We start from the raw sequence: 17,444 nt of genomic DNA on the forward strand, positions 1-17,444 counted from the left end.
GAGGGGGGGGGGGGGGGCTTTAAGGGAATACTGTTAGGAGAGCATGTTTAACCAGGAGGGGGGGGGCCTTTAAGGGAATACTGTTAGGAGAGCATGTTTAACCAGGAGGGGGGGCCTTAAAGGGAATACTGTTAGGAGAGCATGTTTAACCAGGAGGGGGGGGCCTTAAAGAGAATACTGTTAGGAGAGCATGTTTAACCAGGAGGGGGGGCCTTTAAGGGAATTCTGTTAGGAGAGCATGTTTAACCAGGAGGGGGGGGGGGGGGGGCTTTAAGGGAATACTGTTAGGAGAGCATGTTTAACCAGGAGGGGGGGGCCTTTAAGGGAATACTGTTAGGAGAGCATGTTTAACCAGGAGGGGGGAGGGCCTTTAAGGGAATACTGTTAGGAGAGCATGTTTAACCAGGAGGGGGGGGGCCTTTAAGGGAATACTGTTAGGAGAGCATGTTTAACCAGGAGGGGGGGGCCTTTAAGAGAATACTGTTAGGAGAGCATGTTTAACCAGGAGGGGGGGGGGGGGGGGGGGCTTTAAGGGAATACTGTTAGGAGAGCATGTTTAACCAGGAGGGGGGGGCCTTTAAGGGAATACTGTTCGGTGAGCATGTACTTTCATTACAGCTAATATATACTGTTTGCTATCAGCAGTAAAGATGTTGTGCTCCTTCCCTTTAACTTTGCTCTGAGAAACACTAGCCCTGCCGCCACAGTCGTCTTTACAAGGTGTTACCTGCCGTGTGTTTGCCTGTCCTGCAGCATGCTCTTTGTCCACACTCATTCTCTCTGACTGTCAACTATCACCGTGTGGAGACTTTCCAGCATAACCCTTCCCCTCCTTTTCCAGCACGCCATGATAACTGCCTTGTATAGTCTGTACCTGGGCTATTCTCAGGTCAACCAACCTATACATGTCAAGAAACTTCCCTAAGAATGAACTTGTGTATAACAAAGAGTTCCAACGGTCCCAGCCCGGATCTGACTGGCTCACTGGACCCTGGCTCCCCCTGCTGTTCTGCTCCGTGATTGGCATCTCAGGCAGAACCAATTAGCAAAGCGACCCAAAACACACACACAGCGAGTCAGAAGTTAGACAGGATGCCAGGGCAGAGGGAGCGCACAAGGAGAGCACCAGGCATACAATGGCTGTAGACTGGATCACACTCTTTACAATGGCTGTAGACCGGATCACACTCTTTACAATGGCTGTAGACCGGATCACACTCTTTACAATGGCTGTAGACCGGATCACACTCTTTACAATGGCTGTAGACCGGATCACACTCTTTATAATGGCTGTAGACCGGATCACACTCTTTACAATGGCTGTAGACCGGATCACACTCTTTACAATGGCTGTAGACCGGATCACACTCTTTACAATGGCTGTAGACCGGATCACACTCTTTACAATGGCTGTAGACCGGATCCCACTCCTCACAATGGCTGTAGACTGGATCACACTCTTTACAATGGCTGTAGACCGGATCACACTCTTTACAATGGCTGTAGACCGGATCACACTCTTTACAATGGCTGTAGACCGGATCACACTCTTTACAATGGCTGTAGACCGGATCACACTCTTTATAATGGCTGTAGACCGGATCACACTCTGTACAATGGCTGTAGACCGGATCACACTCTGTACAATGGCTGTAGACAGGATCACACTCTTTACAATGGCTGTAGACTGGATCACACTCTTTACAATGGCCGTAGAACGGATCACACTCTTTACAATGGCTGTAGACCGGATCCCACTCTTCACAATGGCTCTAGACTGGATCACACTCTTTACAATGGCTGTAGACTGGATCACACTCTTTACAATGGCTGTAGACCGGATCACACTCTGTACAATGGCTGTAGACAGGATCACACTCTTTACAATGGCTGTAGACCGGATCACACTCTTTACAATGGCTGTAGACCGGATCCCACTCTTCACAATGGCTGTAGACTGGATCACACTCTTTACAATGGCTGTAGACCGGATCACACTCTTTACAATGGCTGTAGACCGGATCACACTCTTTACAATGGCTGTAGACCGGATCACACTCTTTACAATGGCTGTAGACCGGATCACACTCTTTATAATGGCTGTAGACCGGATCACACTCTGTACAATGGCTGTAGACCGGATCACACTCTTTACAATGGCTGTAGACCGGATCACACTCTTTACAATGGCTGTAGACCGGATCACACTCTTTACAATGGCTGTAGACCGGATCACACTCTTTACAATGGCTGTAGACCGGATCACACTCTTTACAATGGCTGTAGACCGGATCCCACTCTTTACAATGGCTGTAGACTGGATCTCTCTGTTTGTTGAGAGTAGAGAGAGTGGAGAGGTGGTGCGGCAGAAAGCCCCCTCTTTCTCTTCCTTCATGATCTCAAAGACCTGTTATAAATGAGTTGTGTACAAGTTGTTTATGGAATGAAGCCCATCTGGAAAAAGACACAATGGATTGTTTTGTACACACATTTTAGTTGATGAGTTGTGGTACTGCGTGTGTGTGTGTGTGTGTGTGTGTGTGTGTGTTTATTGAAGAGCAGGAAGAGAAATGCCCTCTGACAGAGACCCGGTTCATCTGTCTCTGTTCCAGTCAGGGGTTCCCAGACCTCCCTGTTTCATCCTGTTCCTGTGTGTTTGTTCAGCATAGTGACTGTACGTGTCTATGCTGGTTTGTGTCTGGGCCAGTGAGGCTCTTCACTCTGTGCAACATTTGGGGGCTAGGTTTGACTTCTTTCACTTGTATTTTGCTGGTTTAATTTCCTTTTAACCTTATAGGGCCATAAGGCTTTTCCACAACTCCTAACAGAACAATGTAATATCAGAATGTTTGATAAGAGAATGTCTCTGTGTGACCCAACAGGTATGTCCAGATGCCCAGTCCTTTCTGCTTTGAGCCCAGTAACCGTTATGTCGTGGCCATCAGATTCCAGCGCCACGGTGTGTCCCAGAGACACCTGACAGCTTTCATCCTTGTAGACTCGGTGAGTCAATCAACTTATCAAACATGTCAGGGCTCTGGAGTGACAGCCATACACGAGAGGGAGTTTAGTTGAAATAGAAAGGAAAACTGACCTTTTCGATGTGTGTGAGTGAACTATCAGCAGCACTGTGATAGTAACTGTTGGCCAGATACCACCACCTAGTGGTCTGAAACAAAGGTGCATTTAGGTGCCAAATTCCACCTCTCACTCACTTTATTTTTCTACGTTTCCTCCCTCCATTCCTCCTTCCCAGCTGGTGCTGACCCCCCAGTACACGGAGCTGCCAGGTTTCCAGGGTCACGATCCGGCGGCAGAGGAGCGTCTTGATGAGATGGTGCGCTACATGTGCCTGGACTCCTTCATGGCCACACCAATGCCCCTGCTGGCAGAGATGTGCACCAAGCTCATCTGCAGCATCTCTGCCATCCTGCACGACGGAGCGCTGCGTGAGTCTACCATACATCATTCACTAGGGGATCAGGTGTCAAAGGTCAAAGCCTCCATTAATGCCTTGTTATCGAATACTGGGTGTCAAATACTTCCTGGTCCAACTATTGAATAATTTTACTTACCAATAAACTCTAGCAAGCAGCACTATGATCAGTAATGCATGGTATGAGTTGGATGGAATTGTTACACTCAGTCATCACCATAGGATATCATCCATGACTTGTTTGATTGAAGACTCTCTCATTTTCCCTGTAGAATGTCAGTGCGACCCCCAGGGGTCTCTCAGTGCTGAGTGTGACAGGGTCGGAGGTCAGTGCCGCTGTAAACCCAACGTGATTGGAAGACGGTGTGACCAGTGCGCACCTGACACTTATGGCTTCGGACCATATGGCTGCACAGGTGAGTGAGCACTGGCATCTTTTAGCCAGTCATCACATCTTTATTTAGTTGACATTATATAGCAGGTGTGTCATACACTGGATGACCTCACAAACCACATCCTAAATACTATCTCCCCTACTCCCTCTTTTCTACCTTCCTCCTTTTCTCTCGCTCTCCCTCCTCCTCCTCCTCCTCCTCCTCCTCCTCCTCCTCCTCCTCCTCCTCCTCCTCCTCCTCCTCCTCCTCCTCCCTCCTCCTCCTCCTCCTCCTCCTCCTCCTCCTTCTCCTCCTCCTTCTCCCTCCCTCCCTCCCCAGCCTGTGACTGCCACTCCCAGGGCTCTCTGGGGCACCAGTGTGACCCAGTGATGGGGCAGTGCCCGTGCAGACAGGGGGCCAGCGGGCGCCAGTGCTCAGACTGCCAGCCTGGCCAGTGGGGCTTCCCCAGCTGCAGGCCATGCCAGTGTAACGGTCACGCTGATGACTGCAACTCACAGACAGGGGAGTGCCAGGCCTGCAGGGACTACGCTGATGGACAGCACTGTGAAAGGTGGGCAGGGGGGATATACAGTGATTCGTAAATGGTGTTGGTGACAGCGTTTTGGTTAGTGTTTTGGTGCTGTTGGATCAGGTAGTGATCGGTAATAGTCCAATATATAATATTGTGATCGGTAGTGTACCATAATAAATACATTAAATATGTTATTTCTCTCCCTGCCCAGGTGTGTGAATGGGTTCTTTGGAAACCCAGTGCTGGGGTCTGGGGATCACTGTCGACATTGTCCCTGTCCTGGGAACCCAGGAAGCGGACATTCCAACGGAGACTCCTGTCATGCTGAAAGCTCATCCAATCAAATCCTCTGCAACTGTAAACAGGGCTACACAGGTAGAGTCCCAATGATACAGTTTAGCTCACTAAAAAGGAAATCCTATCTACACTTATTGGCATTTCACTTTTCAGCCTAAGCCTGACCCCTTTCACACTCTTTTCCCCACGCTAGGGCCTCGCTGTGATCGGTGTGCCCCTGGTTACTATGGCAACCCCGAGCATCCAGGTGGGCAGTGCCACCCGTGCCAGTGCAGTGGCAACATCGACACCCAGGACCCCGAGTCATGTGACCCCAGGACCGGCCAATGCCTGAGCTGCCTATACAACACGGATGGCCCCTCCTGCTCTGACTGTAAACATGGTTACTACGGCAACGCTCTGGCCCAGGACTGCAGGCGTGAGTTGTTACATGATAATGGATGGTTGAATCTCTAATGAGTTCTGTCTCTGCATTTTCTTAAGTTATGTAAGGGACTGGTCATGCCCGCTGGAGACAAACAATTGGTATTTGTGATGATATGTGTCACGCTGCCGTTCTTGTCTATGTCTGCTCTGTGTGTGACTGTGTGCTGTATTGTGTCTGATATGTTTATCTTATTCCATCTGCAGGTTGCACATGTGTAACAGCAGGTACACAACAGTCCTACTGCAGCGATGGCCATTGCCACTGTGACAGACAGACAGGAGCATGCCCGTGTCGGGACAATGTGGTCGGGCACAACTGTGACCAGTGTGCCCCCAACCACTGGAACTATGGCACAGACAGAGGGTGTGAGCAGTGTGCCTGCCACCCTCAGCACGCTGTGGGATCCCACTGCAACATGGTAGGCCTCATAGTTGTGAAAGGCTTTTGTTTAGTGTACTTTACCTTATCAGTTTAATTGAATAGCTTTGATGATACATCTCTCTCTCCTTGTCTGTCTGTCTGTAGTTCAGTGGACAGTGTCACTGTCGGCAAGGCTTTGGGGGAAGGCAGTGCACTGAGTGTGAGCAGTTTCATTGGGGAGACCCACGAGTGCAGTGTGAAGGTAATTGAATGTTAGAAATGTCACAGTTCAATTAGGTTTTCAAAGTCTATCTTTAATTCTGTGTTCAAAATGACAGTCTGTACTGTATTACTGCCACATTCATATCCACTAACTTCATGTGTATTTCTCTCCCCCATCTCCCCCTATCCATCTCTCCCCCTCTACATCCCTCTCCCCCATCTCCCCCTCTCCATCTCTCTCCCCCTCTCCATCTCTATCCACCATCTCCCCCTCTCCATCTCTACCCCATCTCCCCTCTCCATCTCTCTCCACCATCTCCCTCTCTCCATCTCTCTCCCCCATATCCCCATCTCCATCTATCTCCCCCATCTCCCCCTCTCCATCTCTCTCCCCCATCTCCCTCTTTCCTCCATCTCCCCCTCTCCATCTCTCTCCTCCATCTCCCCCTCTCCATCTCTCTCCACCATCTCCCCCTCTCCATCTCTCTCCCCCATCTCCCCCTCTCCATCTCTCTCCCCCATCTCCCCCTCTCTCCCCCTCTCCATCTCTCTCCCCCATCTCCCCCCTCCATCTCTCTCCCCAATCTCCCCCTCTCCATCTCTCTCCCCCATCTCCCCCTCTCCACCTCTCTCCCCCTCTCCATCTCTCTCCCCCATCTCCCCCTCTCCATCTTCCGTCAGAGTGTAAGTGTCAGCCGCTGGGCTCGGAGTCGGCTCAGTGTGACCGTGTGACGGGGGCGTGTGAGTGCAGGGAGGGGACGGCGGGACGACGGTGTGACGAGTGTGACCGCGGCTTCACCGGGGCCTTCCCTGAGTGTGTCCGGTGCCACCCCTGCTTCGAGCTGTGGGACGACGCGGTGTGTACGATCCGCCGGGACCTGGACCACATCCGTCACGACATCCAGAGGATCCTGGAGAGCGGAGAGACTCCCGGCCTGGGAGACAAACCCATCCACGAGCTGGAGAATAAACTGGCCCGGGTACAGGACCTGATCCGAGACGGAGACCGGGACAGACTACACCAGCTGATTGGCCAGTCCATCGATGACCTGAGGTAAAAGCATCATACTCCCCTGTACTGTAGGTGGACCGTTCATTCACCAAACATTTCATAGTAATATATGACATTTAACAGACGCTTTTATGCGTACATACATTTTGTACATATGGGTGGTCCCAGGAATTGAACCCACTATCCTGGTGTTGCAAGCGCCATGCTCTACCAACTAAAGCTACAGAGGAGCAGTGTAGAACAGCTAAACCCTCTCATGCAAATATTGCCAGAGGGGGCAGCTGTGCTTATTGAAACCAAGTCACACAACAATTATACACGTAGAACAGGATAGTGTGTGAAATGAACAATACCTACTGAGAATTGTGCTCAGAGGTCTCTCGTGCGTCTCTGTGGTGTATCCAGGGCGGAGATAGCCCTGACTGACGGCCGTCTGATGGGTGTGGCACGGGAGCTGAATGGGACAGCGGTGCAGGATGAGGTACTGAGGAGGAACCTGACCCAGATGGAGAGAGAACTCAGGGACCTTAACATCACCCTGGTGCACCGCCACCAAGAACGGAGGAACAACCTCAGCTCCGGCTTCCAAGGTAGCACCTCCCCCTAGACCTCAAAACACACACACCTGTACAGTAAGATTGAGTGCACATGTATAGGTACTCACACATAGACACATAGACACATACACACATACACACATACACATAGACACACATAGACACACACACACACACACAGACACACATGGACACACATGGACACACATGGACACACATGGACACACATGGACACACATGGACACATACACACACACACACACACACACACACACACACACACATAGACACATAGACACATACACACATACACACATACACATAGAAACACATAGACACACACACACACACACAGACACACATGGACACACATAGACACACATGGACACACATGGACACACATAGACACACATGGACACACATGGACACACATGGACACATACACACACACACACACACACACATAGACACAAACACACATAGACACATACACACATAGACACATACACACATAGACACATACACACATAGACACATACACACATAGACACACATACACATAGACACATACACACATAGACACATTGACACATACACACACAGACACACACAGACACACACAGACACATAGACACACACACACACACACACACACAGACACACACAGACACACATACACACACATAGACACACAGACACACAGACACACAGACACACATAGACACACATACAGTGAGGGAAAAAAGTATTTGATCCCCTGCTGATTTTGTACATTTGCCCACTGACAAAGACATGATCAGTCTATAATTTTAATGGTAGGTTTATTTGAACAGTGAGAGACAGAATAACAACAAAACAATCCAGAAAATCGCATGTCAAAAATGTTATAAATTTATTTGCATTTTAATGAGGGAAATAAGTATTTGACCCCTCTGCAAAACATGACTTAGTACTTGGTGGCAAAACACTTGTTGGCAATCACAGAGGTCAGACGTTTGTTATAGTTGGCCACCAGGTTTGCACAGATCTCAGGAGGGATTTTGTCCCACTCCTCTTTGCAGATCTTCTCCAAGTCATTAAGGTTTTGAGGCTGACGTTTGGCAACTCGAACCTTCAGCTCCCTCCACAGATTTTCTATGGGATTAAGGTCTGGAGACTGGCTAGGCCACTCCAGGACCTTAATGTGCTTCTTCTTGAGCCACTCCTTTGTTGCCTTGGCCATGTGTTTTGGGTCATTGTCATGCTGGAATACCCATCCACGACCCATTTTCAATGCCCTGGCTGAGGGAAGGAGGTTCTCACCCAAGATTTGACAGTACATGGCCCCGTCCATCGTCCCTTTGATGCAGTGAAGTTGTCCTGTCCCCTTAGCAGAAAAACACCCCCAAAGCATAATGTTTCCACCTCCATGTTTGATGGTGGGGATGGTGTTCTTGGGGTCATAGGCAGCATTCCTCCTCCTCCAAACACGGCGAGTTGAGTTGATGCCAAAGAGCTCGTTTTTGGTCTCATCTGACCACAACACTTTCACCCAGTTCTCCTCTGAATCATTCAGATGTTCATTGGCAAACTTCAGACGGGCCTGTATATGTGCTTTCTTGAGCAGGGGGACCTTGCGGGCGCTGCAGGATTTCAGTCCTTCACGGCGTAGTGTGTTACCAATTGTTTTCTTGGTGACTATGGTCCCAGCTGCCTTGAGATCATTGACAATATCCTCCTGTGTAGTTCTGGGCTGATTCCTCACCGTTCTCATGATCATTGCAACTCCACGAGGTGAGATCTTGCATGGAGCCCCAGACCGAGGGAGATTGACAGTTCTTTTGTGTTTCTTCCATTTGCGAATAATCGCACCAACTGTTGTCACCTTCTCACCAAGCTGCTTGGCGATGGTCTTGTAGCCCATTCCAGCCTTGTGTAGGTTTACAATCTTGTCCCTGACATCCTTGGAGAGCTCTTTGGTCTTGGCCATGGTGGAGAGTTTGGAATCTGATTGATTGATTGCTTCTGTGGACAGGTGTCTTTTATACAGGTAACAAGCTGAGATTAGGAGCACTCCCTTTAAGAGTGTCCTCCTAATTTCAGCTTGTTACCTGTGTAAAAGACACCTGGGAGCCAGAAATCTTTCTGATTGAGAGGGGGTCAAATACTTATTTCCCTCATTAAAATGCTAATCAATTTATAAAAATTTTGACATGCATTTTTCTGGATTTTGTTGTTGTTATTCTGTCTCACTGTTCAAATAAACCTACCATTAAAATTATAGACTGATCATTTCTTTGTCAGTGGGCAAACGTACAAAATCAGCAGGGGATCAAATACTTTTTTCCCTCACTGTAGATACACACAGACACACAGACACATACAGCCTCTCCTCGTTTTTAGTCTCTTTCACTGATTTGTTTTGCCCTGGTCCTCCTCTCCATCCCAGATCAGTTTGACAATGTGAATAAGTACTACCGTGGGTCCCAGGAGGCTCAACAGAAGTGCAACGCCTCAATGTCCGGTCCCTTCAACCCCGTGGAGGAGTCTAAAGCCACACGTACACACACTGAGGACCTTCTGAACATGAGGCGGGATAAGTTCCTGCGTACCGTGGCAGCCCAGAAGAAATCATTGTCAGAGCTACAGGACAAAGCCCAGGATGTGGACAAGAAAGTCCACCACCTGAGCCACAAGGTATAGAGGGGACAATATAGTGGGGTCTACTCTGTATTCTAAAGGGAAGCTTGTTTTGGGTCGGTGTAGTTATAGATAGTGCTGCGAGGACAATGCCTAACAGTCAGCAGAAACAATCCTCTTGTCTGTGTTTTGTTGTAAAGGGTTGGTTCTATAAAAAGTTTGATTAGCAGGATGGTCATCCCTGTCTGTCACGTAGAGCTAATTGGCAGACATACCTGTCATGATGTGTTGATTTCAAATTGTAATAAATGTTACACCATCCCTTCCCTGGATGTGTGACCCATAGCCCTTTGTCTGTGTCGGACTCTGACCCTACCTGTTTTGTGTGTTTTTCCTCCAGGTATGTGGTGCTCATTCCAACACCAGCTCGAATGGCACATGTCACGACAGCCCGTGTGGGGGTGCTGGTTGTCGTGACGATGGCGGTCAGCGGGTGTGTGGAGGGGACGCGTGTAAGGGGACTGTGAGCGCCTCCCTTAAGGGACTGAAACACGCCAATGATGTCACAGACAACCTGACTGTTGCCAGTGAAGATCTCCAGGGCATGGCGAAGAAGGTACATCTGCCTCACTCTCTTATATGTACTAACTATACCTCTGCATGCATGTATCTCAATATAAGCTGAATCACTGAGCAAAACCTGCTGTTGAAGTTACCTAAAAGGGGTTGTATTATATGTTTCTCAGTGTCTTTGTGAGTCTAAGCACAGCATGTTTTGTATATAGTATTCCATATGCAGTTTATTTTTCAGTAATCACCCATGTTGTGTTTCCAGCTCCATGACATTGCTATGCTGACCCAGGACGTTAAGAGTCAAGCCATGGACACCTTGGAGAAAGCCAAGAAGAATAAGGACTTCTTTGAAAACTCCAATAAGAAACTCAAGGAATTCATTCAGAAGATCAAAGATTTCCTGACTGGTTTGTTAATGCCATTAACCTTCCAGAAAAGTTCTTATAAAAAAATATATAAACACTACCGTTCAAAGGTTTGGGGTAACTTAGAAATGTTATTGTTTCCGAAAGAAAAGCAATTTTTTTGTCAATTAAAATAACATCAAATTGATCAGAAATACAGTGTAGACATTGTTAATGTTGTAAATGGCTATTGTAGCTGGAAACGAGGCCCATTATCAGCAACCATCAGTCATGTGTTCCAATGGCACGTTGTGTTTTCTAATCCAAGTGTATTATTTTAAAAGGCTAATTGATCATTAGAAAAACCTTTTGCAGTTATGTTAGCACAGCTGAAAACTGTTGTGCTGATTAAAGAAGCAATAGAACTAGCCTTCTTGAGACTAGTTGAGTAACTGGAGCATCAACAATTGTGGGTTCGATTACAGGCTCAAAATGGCCAGAATCAAATAACTTTCTTCTGAAACTCATCAGTCTATTCTTGTTCTGAGAAATGAAGGCTATTCCATGCGAGAAATTGCCAAGAAACTGAAGAGCTCGTACAACGCTGTGTGCTACTCCCTTCACAGAACAGCGCAAACTGGCTCTAACCAGAATAGAAAGAGGAGTGGGAGGCCCCAGTGCACAACTGAGCAAGAGGACAAATACATTAGTGTCTAGTTTGAGAAACAGATGCCTCACAGGTCCTCAACTGGCAGCTTCATTAAATAGTACCCGCAAAACACCAGTCTCAACGTCAACAGTGAAGAGGCGACTCCGGGATGCTGACCTTCTGGCAGAGTTGCAAAGAAAAAGCCATATCTCAGACTGGCCAATAAAAAGAAAATATTAAGATGGGCAAAAGAACACAGACACTGGACAGAGGAAGATTGGAAAAAAGTGTTATGGATAGACAAATCGAAGTTTGAGGTGTTCAGATCACAAAGAATAACATTTGTGAGACGCAGACCAAATGAAAAGATGCTGGAGGAGTGCTTGATGCCATCTGTCAAGCATGGTGGAGGCAATGTGATGGTATGGGGGTGCTTTGGTGGTGGTAAAGTGGGAGATAGGTACAGGGTAAAAAGGGATCTTGAAGAAGGAAGGCTATCACTCCATTTTGCAACGCCATGCCATACCCAGTGGACGACGCTTGATTGGAGCTAATTTCCTCCTACAACAGGACAATGACCCAAAGCACAGCTCCAAATTATGCAAGAACTATTTAGGGAAGAAGCAGTCAGCTGGTATTCTGTCTATAATGGAGTGGCCAGCACAGTCACCGGATCTCAACCCTATTGAGCTGTTGTGGGAGCAGTTTGACCGTATGTTACGTAAGAAGTACCCATCAAGCCAATCCAACTTGTGGGAGGTGCTTCAGGAAGCATGGGGTGAAATCTCTTCAGATTACCTCAACAAATTGACAACTAGAATGCCAAAGGTCTGCAAGGCTGTAATTGCTGCAAATGTAGGATTCTTTGACGAAAGCAAAGTTTGAAGGACACAATTATTATTTCAATTAAAAATCATTATTTCTAACCTTGTCAATGACTACATGTCCTATTCATTTAGCTATATTTCCTATTCAAACTCATTTCAGGTATGTTTTCATGGAAAGCAAGAATTTCAATGTGACCTCAAACTTTTGAATGGTAGTGTATATACATATCTCTTTGGACAGTTCTTATGATATTAATTTGATCATGGTTCTTCTCCACTGTGTGTTGTGTACAGAGGAGGGTGCGGACCCAGAGAGCATAGAGAAGGTGGCTCAGCAAGTGCTGGCTATATCTCTGCCTGTGAACAGAACCACCCTGGACACTGTGGTCCAGCAGATCAAAGACAACATCAGCAATCTGACAGATGTACAGCGGGTCTTCAACCACACCTCCCAGCAACTCCACCAGGCCAAGGAGCTGCTCAACAGAGCTAAGGATGCCATGTAAGGCAGAGGGAGAAAGAGGCAACAAGAGGCATATTAGACTTCAGACATAAGGGGCTCTATTTTAACAAACCTAACGCATTAATAAATCTTAGCGCAGGTGGTAGCAGTATAGGTTCTGTGTCCGAAATATATTTTTCATTTTCACAACCGGAATTACGGGCGTATAGCTGGCGGTGGTGCGAAAGGGCTGGCTTTTGATGAGTAAACAAGTTGTGGGTGTGGTCAATGCTTCGCCCCTCACTGGCCAATCAGAACGTTCTTCATGGCTAAATATGTGGTTGCTTCAAGTATATTTAGGTATTTTATGTATTACCTTGTCATCAACTCCAATTTGAATGTCAGTCCATTATAGCCTAGTTCGTTAAATAGCCTGCCCCATATTTGCTAAATGTTTTGAATGTGTTTGCAGTCCACACTGTTCTAATTGCATAGCTTCAATATGTAAATACATTGTTAAACATAGGCTATGGTGTTCACTCAGTTATAGGGGCTAGGCCTACTATAAATTGCATTCTGGACAAACGTAGTCAATAAGCAAGATTACATTCACTACAGGCTATTGATAACGCCTAAAAATACAGTATATAATTCTAATAAAAACTTGTTTTAAATAGGCTATGTCTAAATACAGTTACAGGCACCATAACTGCTCCCCATGGGCTTATACAGACAAGGCAACTTAGACTATGGAGGGTTTTATGCACATCCAAACTTTTCACAGGAGCTGGATAAAGATCCAATATAAAGAGAAAGGGGGAATGTCAACTCACCATTATACTGCTCGCAAGTGTAATGTTTTACAAACATAATTGAACCATCTTACAGATCATATTTGCACTTCTCCAGAAATAGCAGACGAAATTGCATTGCATTCGAGCCATGTACGTTCTCACCATAAACCCATGGATGGTGAATCTTTCAAATAAGTTTGGGGGGGGGGGCATTAACATTAACTATACTGAACAAAAATATAAACGCAAAATGCAACCATTTCAAAGATTTTGCTTAGTTACAGTTCATAAAAGGAAATCAGTCAATTGAAATAAATTAATATGGCCCTATTCTATGGATTTCACATGACTGGGAAGCCAGGCCCACCCACTGGGAAGCCAGGCCCACCCACTGGGAAGCCAGGCCCACCCACTGGGAAGCCAGGCCCACCCACTGGGAAGCCAGGCCCACCCACTGGGAAGCCAGGCCCAGCCAATCAGAATGAGTTTTTCCCCACAAAAGGGCCTTTTTACAGACAGAAATACTCCTTATACTTTTTGTTCAGTGTAGCTAAGCTCATGCATAGAAAATCCTCATCGGGTCTAACGGTCATCTCGCGCCGAACTGCACATGTGTAGGCCACCAAATCAAAGGCACTCCTTCGATATAAAGTCGTTTTTTGATAAACATTAATACGTTTCAGTTAGTCACTTTCATGAGGTTGGAGTAATAACATGTTCAGCTATTTAAGACGTTGGCTCCAATCTAGGTTGTTCCTTTTAGATTTAGAGAAAATTAACAACTAAGGAATAATTTTTCACTTGACTTCTCAAACCCCAAACCCCGGCCTGGTCTGTTTGGTCTGTTACGCAAGCGTTCCCGGAAGTCTCGCAATGTTGCGCATCTGGGTTTAGAAACACTGTGGTCATAGCCTTTCAGTATATGTTTTCGTAGCAGAGCAGAGCTCTCAGTCTATCACACACACACACACACACACACACACACATTTTTCACTTGTCCTGTATGTGTTTGTAGGACACGGGCAGAAGGAGTGAAGGACACAGCCAACACGACTAAGCAGGCGTTGGATGCGTCTGAGAAGGCCATTCAGAAAGCAACCAAAGCCCTGGACCATGCCCTGAACAACCTGAACAGCACCAGGAATGCCACCGCAACGGTACTGTACACTACTCTTCACAGCCACACCTCAGTGTGTGTATGAATGTATGTGTGTGTGTGTGTGTTTGTGTGTGTGTGTGTGTGTGTGTGTGTTTCTCAGTCTGATATGTCCCTTCTTGCTGTGTACCTTTCCCACTTCTCAGGTGGAAGAGAACCTTCAGGAACTGGAGACCAAGCAGATGGGTGCTATGATGCGACTGGCCAACCTGTCCATAGGGGTGGAGGCACTACGGAACAAGACAAATCAAAACAGGGAGATGTCCCAAGGTGTCCAGAACCAGGCCAAAAATGCCACTCATGCAGCATTGGGACTGGAGCAGGTGTGTGTGTGTGTGTGTGTGTGTGTGAGTGTGTGTGTGTGTGTGTGCGCGCGTTCGTGCGTGTCCATGCCTGTGTTGTGCATAAGCATGTGTTTGCATGTGTGTCTATGGATGAGTGTGCCTGTTTCCTGGTTGTGCTACAACATGTTGACGTGTAGTTGTGTGTGTCTGGTTGTTGATGTGTAGTTGTGTGTGTCTGGTTGTTGATGTGTAGCTGTGTGTCTGGTTGTTGATGTAGTTGTGTGTGTTTGGTTGTTGATGTGTAGTTGTGTGTGTGTGGTTGTTGATGTGTAGTTGTGTGTGTGTGTGGTTGTTGATGTGCAGTTGTGTGTGTCTGGTTGTTGATGTGTGGCTGTGTGTCTGGTTGTTGATGTGTAGTTGTGTGTCTGGTTGTTGATGTGTAGTTGTATGTGTGGTTGTTGATGTGTAGTTGTGTGTGTGGTTGTTGATATGTAGCTGTGTGTGTGGTTGTTGATGTATGGTTCTGTGTGTGGTTGTTGATGTGTAGTTGTATGTGTGGTTGTTGATGTGTAGTTGTATGTGTGGTTGTTGATGTGTAGTTGTGTGTGTGGTTGTTGATGTGTAGCTGTGTGTGTGGTTGTTGATGTATAGTTATGTGTGTGGTTGTTGATGTGTTGCTGTGTGTGTCTCTGTGTTGTGATCCAGAGGCTGAATGAGACGGAGGATCTGTACAAGGACCTGCAGATGAAGGTGGACTCTCTGGGTGGGGCCTCTGGGGACCTGGGGAGTGTCAACCAGAGGGCCCAGGAGATCAAGAAGGAGGCTGAAGACCTGCTCACTAAGACCGACAAGGGCATAGAAACCCTACGAAGTGTGTACTGTACTGCCCTCTGAAACTTGACATATGAGATACCATATGTATCCAACATAGAGCCGTATGGAACCATGAAGTGAATTGATGGCTGTAAAGTATTCCATGGCCAAAGGATATCAGCATGGTGTCTTTGGTTTTGTATGTAGATGTGCTAGTAAGTGTGAACTGGGAGTTCTCTACGTAGAACAACAGTTTTGACCAGGGCCCGTAGGGTTCTTCTCCAAAGCAGTGCATTATTACATTTACATTTTAGTCATTTAGCAGACGCTCTTATCCAGAGCGACTTACGGGAGCAATTAGGGTTAAGTGCCTTGCTTAAGGGCACATCGGCAGATTTTTCACCTAGTCGGCTCGGGGATTAGAACCAGCGACCTTTCGGTTACAGCTTTTCAATTAATGTCCCTGAATTGTTGTCTTCCTATAATGAGTTCTCTGCTGTTCTGTTTCAGAGCTTGAGAAGAAGTTCCGTAATAATGAGCAGAGAATGCAGGACCAGCAGACTGAGCTAGGAGAGCTTGAGAAGAACGCCACGGACGCACGGGAGGCCATACGAAAGCAGGTGCAGACATACAACAACTGCAACTGATAGTGTGTTATTGAAGGATGTAGGGGAGGAAAAACTATATTCCACTGGTGCTTTATTCCCATTCTCCCTCTGTAAAATGTGAAATGAATTTAATAAAAAAATATATCACAAAATAAAAGAAATACAGCCACTGTTAGTGAGGGGAACACGGTCATGTGTACTATACTCCTGTAGTCCATTCAAGGCCTACCACAGCAGCTCCTTCTGATCAAGGAGCCAGGGTTCCGGTCTCGAAGCATGGTTTCCACTGGTCTTACAGTCTTGCTTCGGTACTGCCGTTTAACTGACGTCCGGCCCAGAAAGACAATTTCCATAGAGAAGTCAGATTAGAACATTCCCAATAAGACACTTTAGTCATCACCTTTGTGCACAGAACATCCATTGAATTATTCAAATAATTGTCACTGAGGCCGATTTTCTTTTCATTACTCACAACCAAAGATATGAACATCTTATATTCATCCAATGTCTGCCATTTTTTTGGGATGACGTGATGACGTTGTCGCTGCTCGCGCTGTTCCCTATGCGCACTGAGCGCTAGTGCACATGGGAAGTTGGGCTGTGTAAACCGGATGCAACCCGGATATACAGTTGAAGTCGGAAGTTTACATACACTTAGGTTGGAGTCATTAAAACTCATTTTTCAACCACTCCACAAATTTCTTGTTAACAAACTATAGTTTTGGCAAGTCGGTTAGGACATCTACTTCGTGCATGACACAAGTAATTTTTCCAACAACTGTTTACAGACAGATTATTTCACATATAATTCACTGTATCACAATTCCAGTGGGTCAGAAGTTTACCTACACTAAGTTGACTGTGCCTTTAAGCAGCTTGGAAAATTCCAGAAAATGATGTCATGGCTTTACAAGCTTCTGATAGGCTAATTGACATCATTTGAGTCAATTGGAGGTGTACCTGTGGATGTTTTTCAAGGCCTACCTTCAAACTCAGTGCCTCTTTGCTTGACATCATGGGAAAATCAAAAGAAATCAGCCAAGACCTCAGGAAAATGTTTGCAGACCTCCACAAGTCTGGTTCATCCTTGGGAGCAATTTACAAACGCCTGAAGGTAC

At 46.7% G+C, this 17,444-nt stretch overlaps 1 protein-coding gene across 1 annotated transcript in view; it reads left to right on the forward strand.

Annotated features, from left to right (window-relative positions):
* Positions 1 to 16,456, forward strand: part of LOC311150053 (laminin subunit beta-1-like) — a gene marked incomplete at its 5' end in the record, with an annotated part of 56,098 nt that extends 39,642 nt beyond the window's left edge. Inside the window, 18 exons of the mRNA XM_084187298.1 lie at positions 2,883 to 3,003; positions 3,257 to 3,449; positions 3,709 to 3,852; positions 4,150 to 4,381; positions 4,554 to 4,717; positions 4,833 to 5,057; positions 5,270 to 5,484; positions 5,592 to 5,688; positions 6,330 to 6,702; positions 7,066 to 7,250; positions 9,646 to 9,893; positions 10,237 to 10,452; positions 10,672 to 10,816; positions 12,524 to 12,731; positions 14,481 to 14,622; positions 14,768 to 14,944; positions 15,611 to 15,776; positions 16,229 to 16,456. Coding sequence (XP_084043424.1) covers positions 2,883 to 3,003; positions 3,257 to 3,449; positions 3,709 to 3,852; positions 4,150 to 4,381; positions 4,554 to 4,717; positions 4,833 to 5,057; positions 5,270 to 5,484; positions 5,592 to 5,688; positions 6,330 to 6,702; positions 7,066 to 7,250; positions 9,646 to 9,893; positions 10,237 to 10,452; positions 10,672 to 10,816; positions 12,524 to 12,731; positions 14,481 to 14,622; positions 14,768 to 14,944; positions 15,611 to 15,776; positions 16,229 to 16,365 — 3,388 coding nt within the window. The 3' untranslated portion in view covers positions 16,366 to 16,456. The remainder of the gene's footprint in view (positions 1 to 2,882; positions 3,004 to 3,256; positions 3,450 to 3,708; positions 3,853 to 4,149; positions 4,382 to 4,553; positions 4,718 to 4,832; positions 5,058 to 5,269; positions 5,485 to 5,591; positions 5,689 to 6,329; positions 6,703 to 7,065; positions 7,251 to 9,645; positions 9,894 to 10,236; positions 10,453 to 10,671; positions 10,817 to 12,523; positions 12,732 to 14,480; positions 14,623 to 14,767; positions 14,945 to 15,610; positions 15,777 to 16,228) is intronic.
* Between the last annotated feature and the right edge of the window lie 988 nt (positions 16,457 to 17,444).

Source organism: Coregonus lavaretus (assembly GCF_964263955.1).
Source record: "Coregonus lavaretus genome assembly, chromosome: 22".
Lineage (NCBI taxonomy): Eukaryota > Metazoa > Chordata > Actinopteri > Salmoniformes > Salmonidae > Coregonus > Coregonus lavaretus.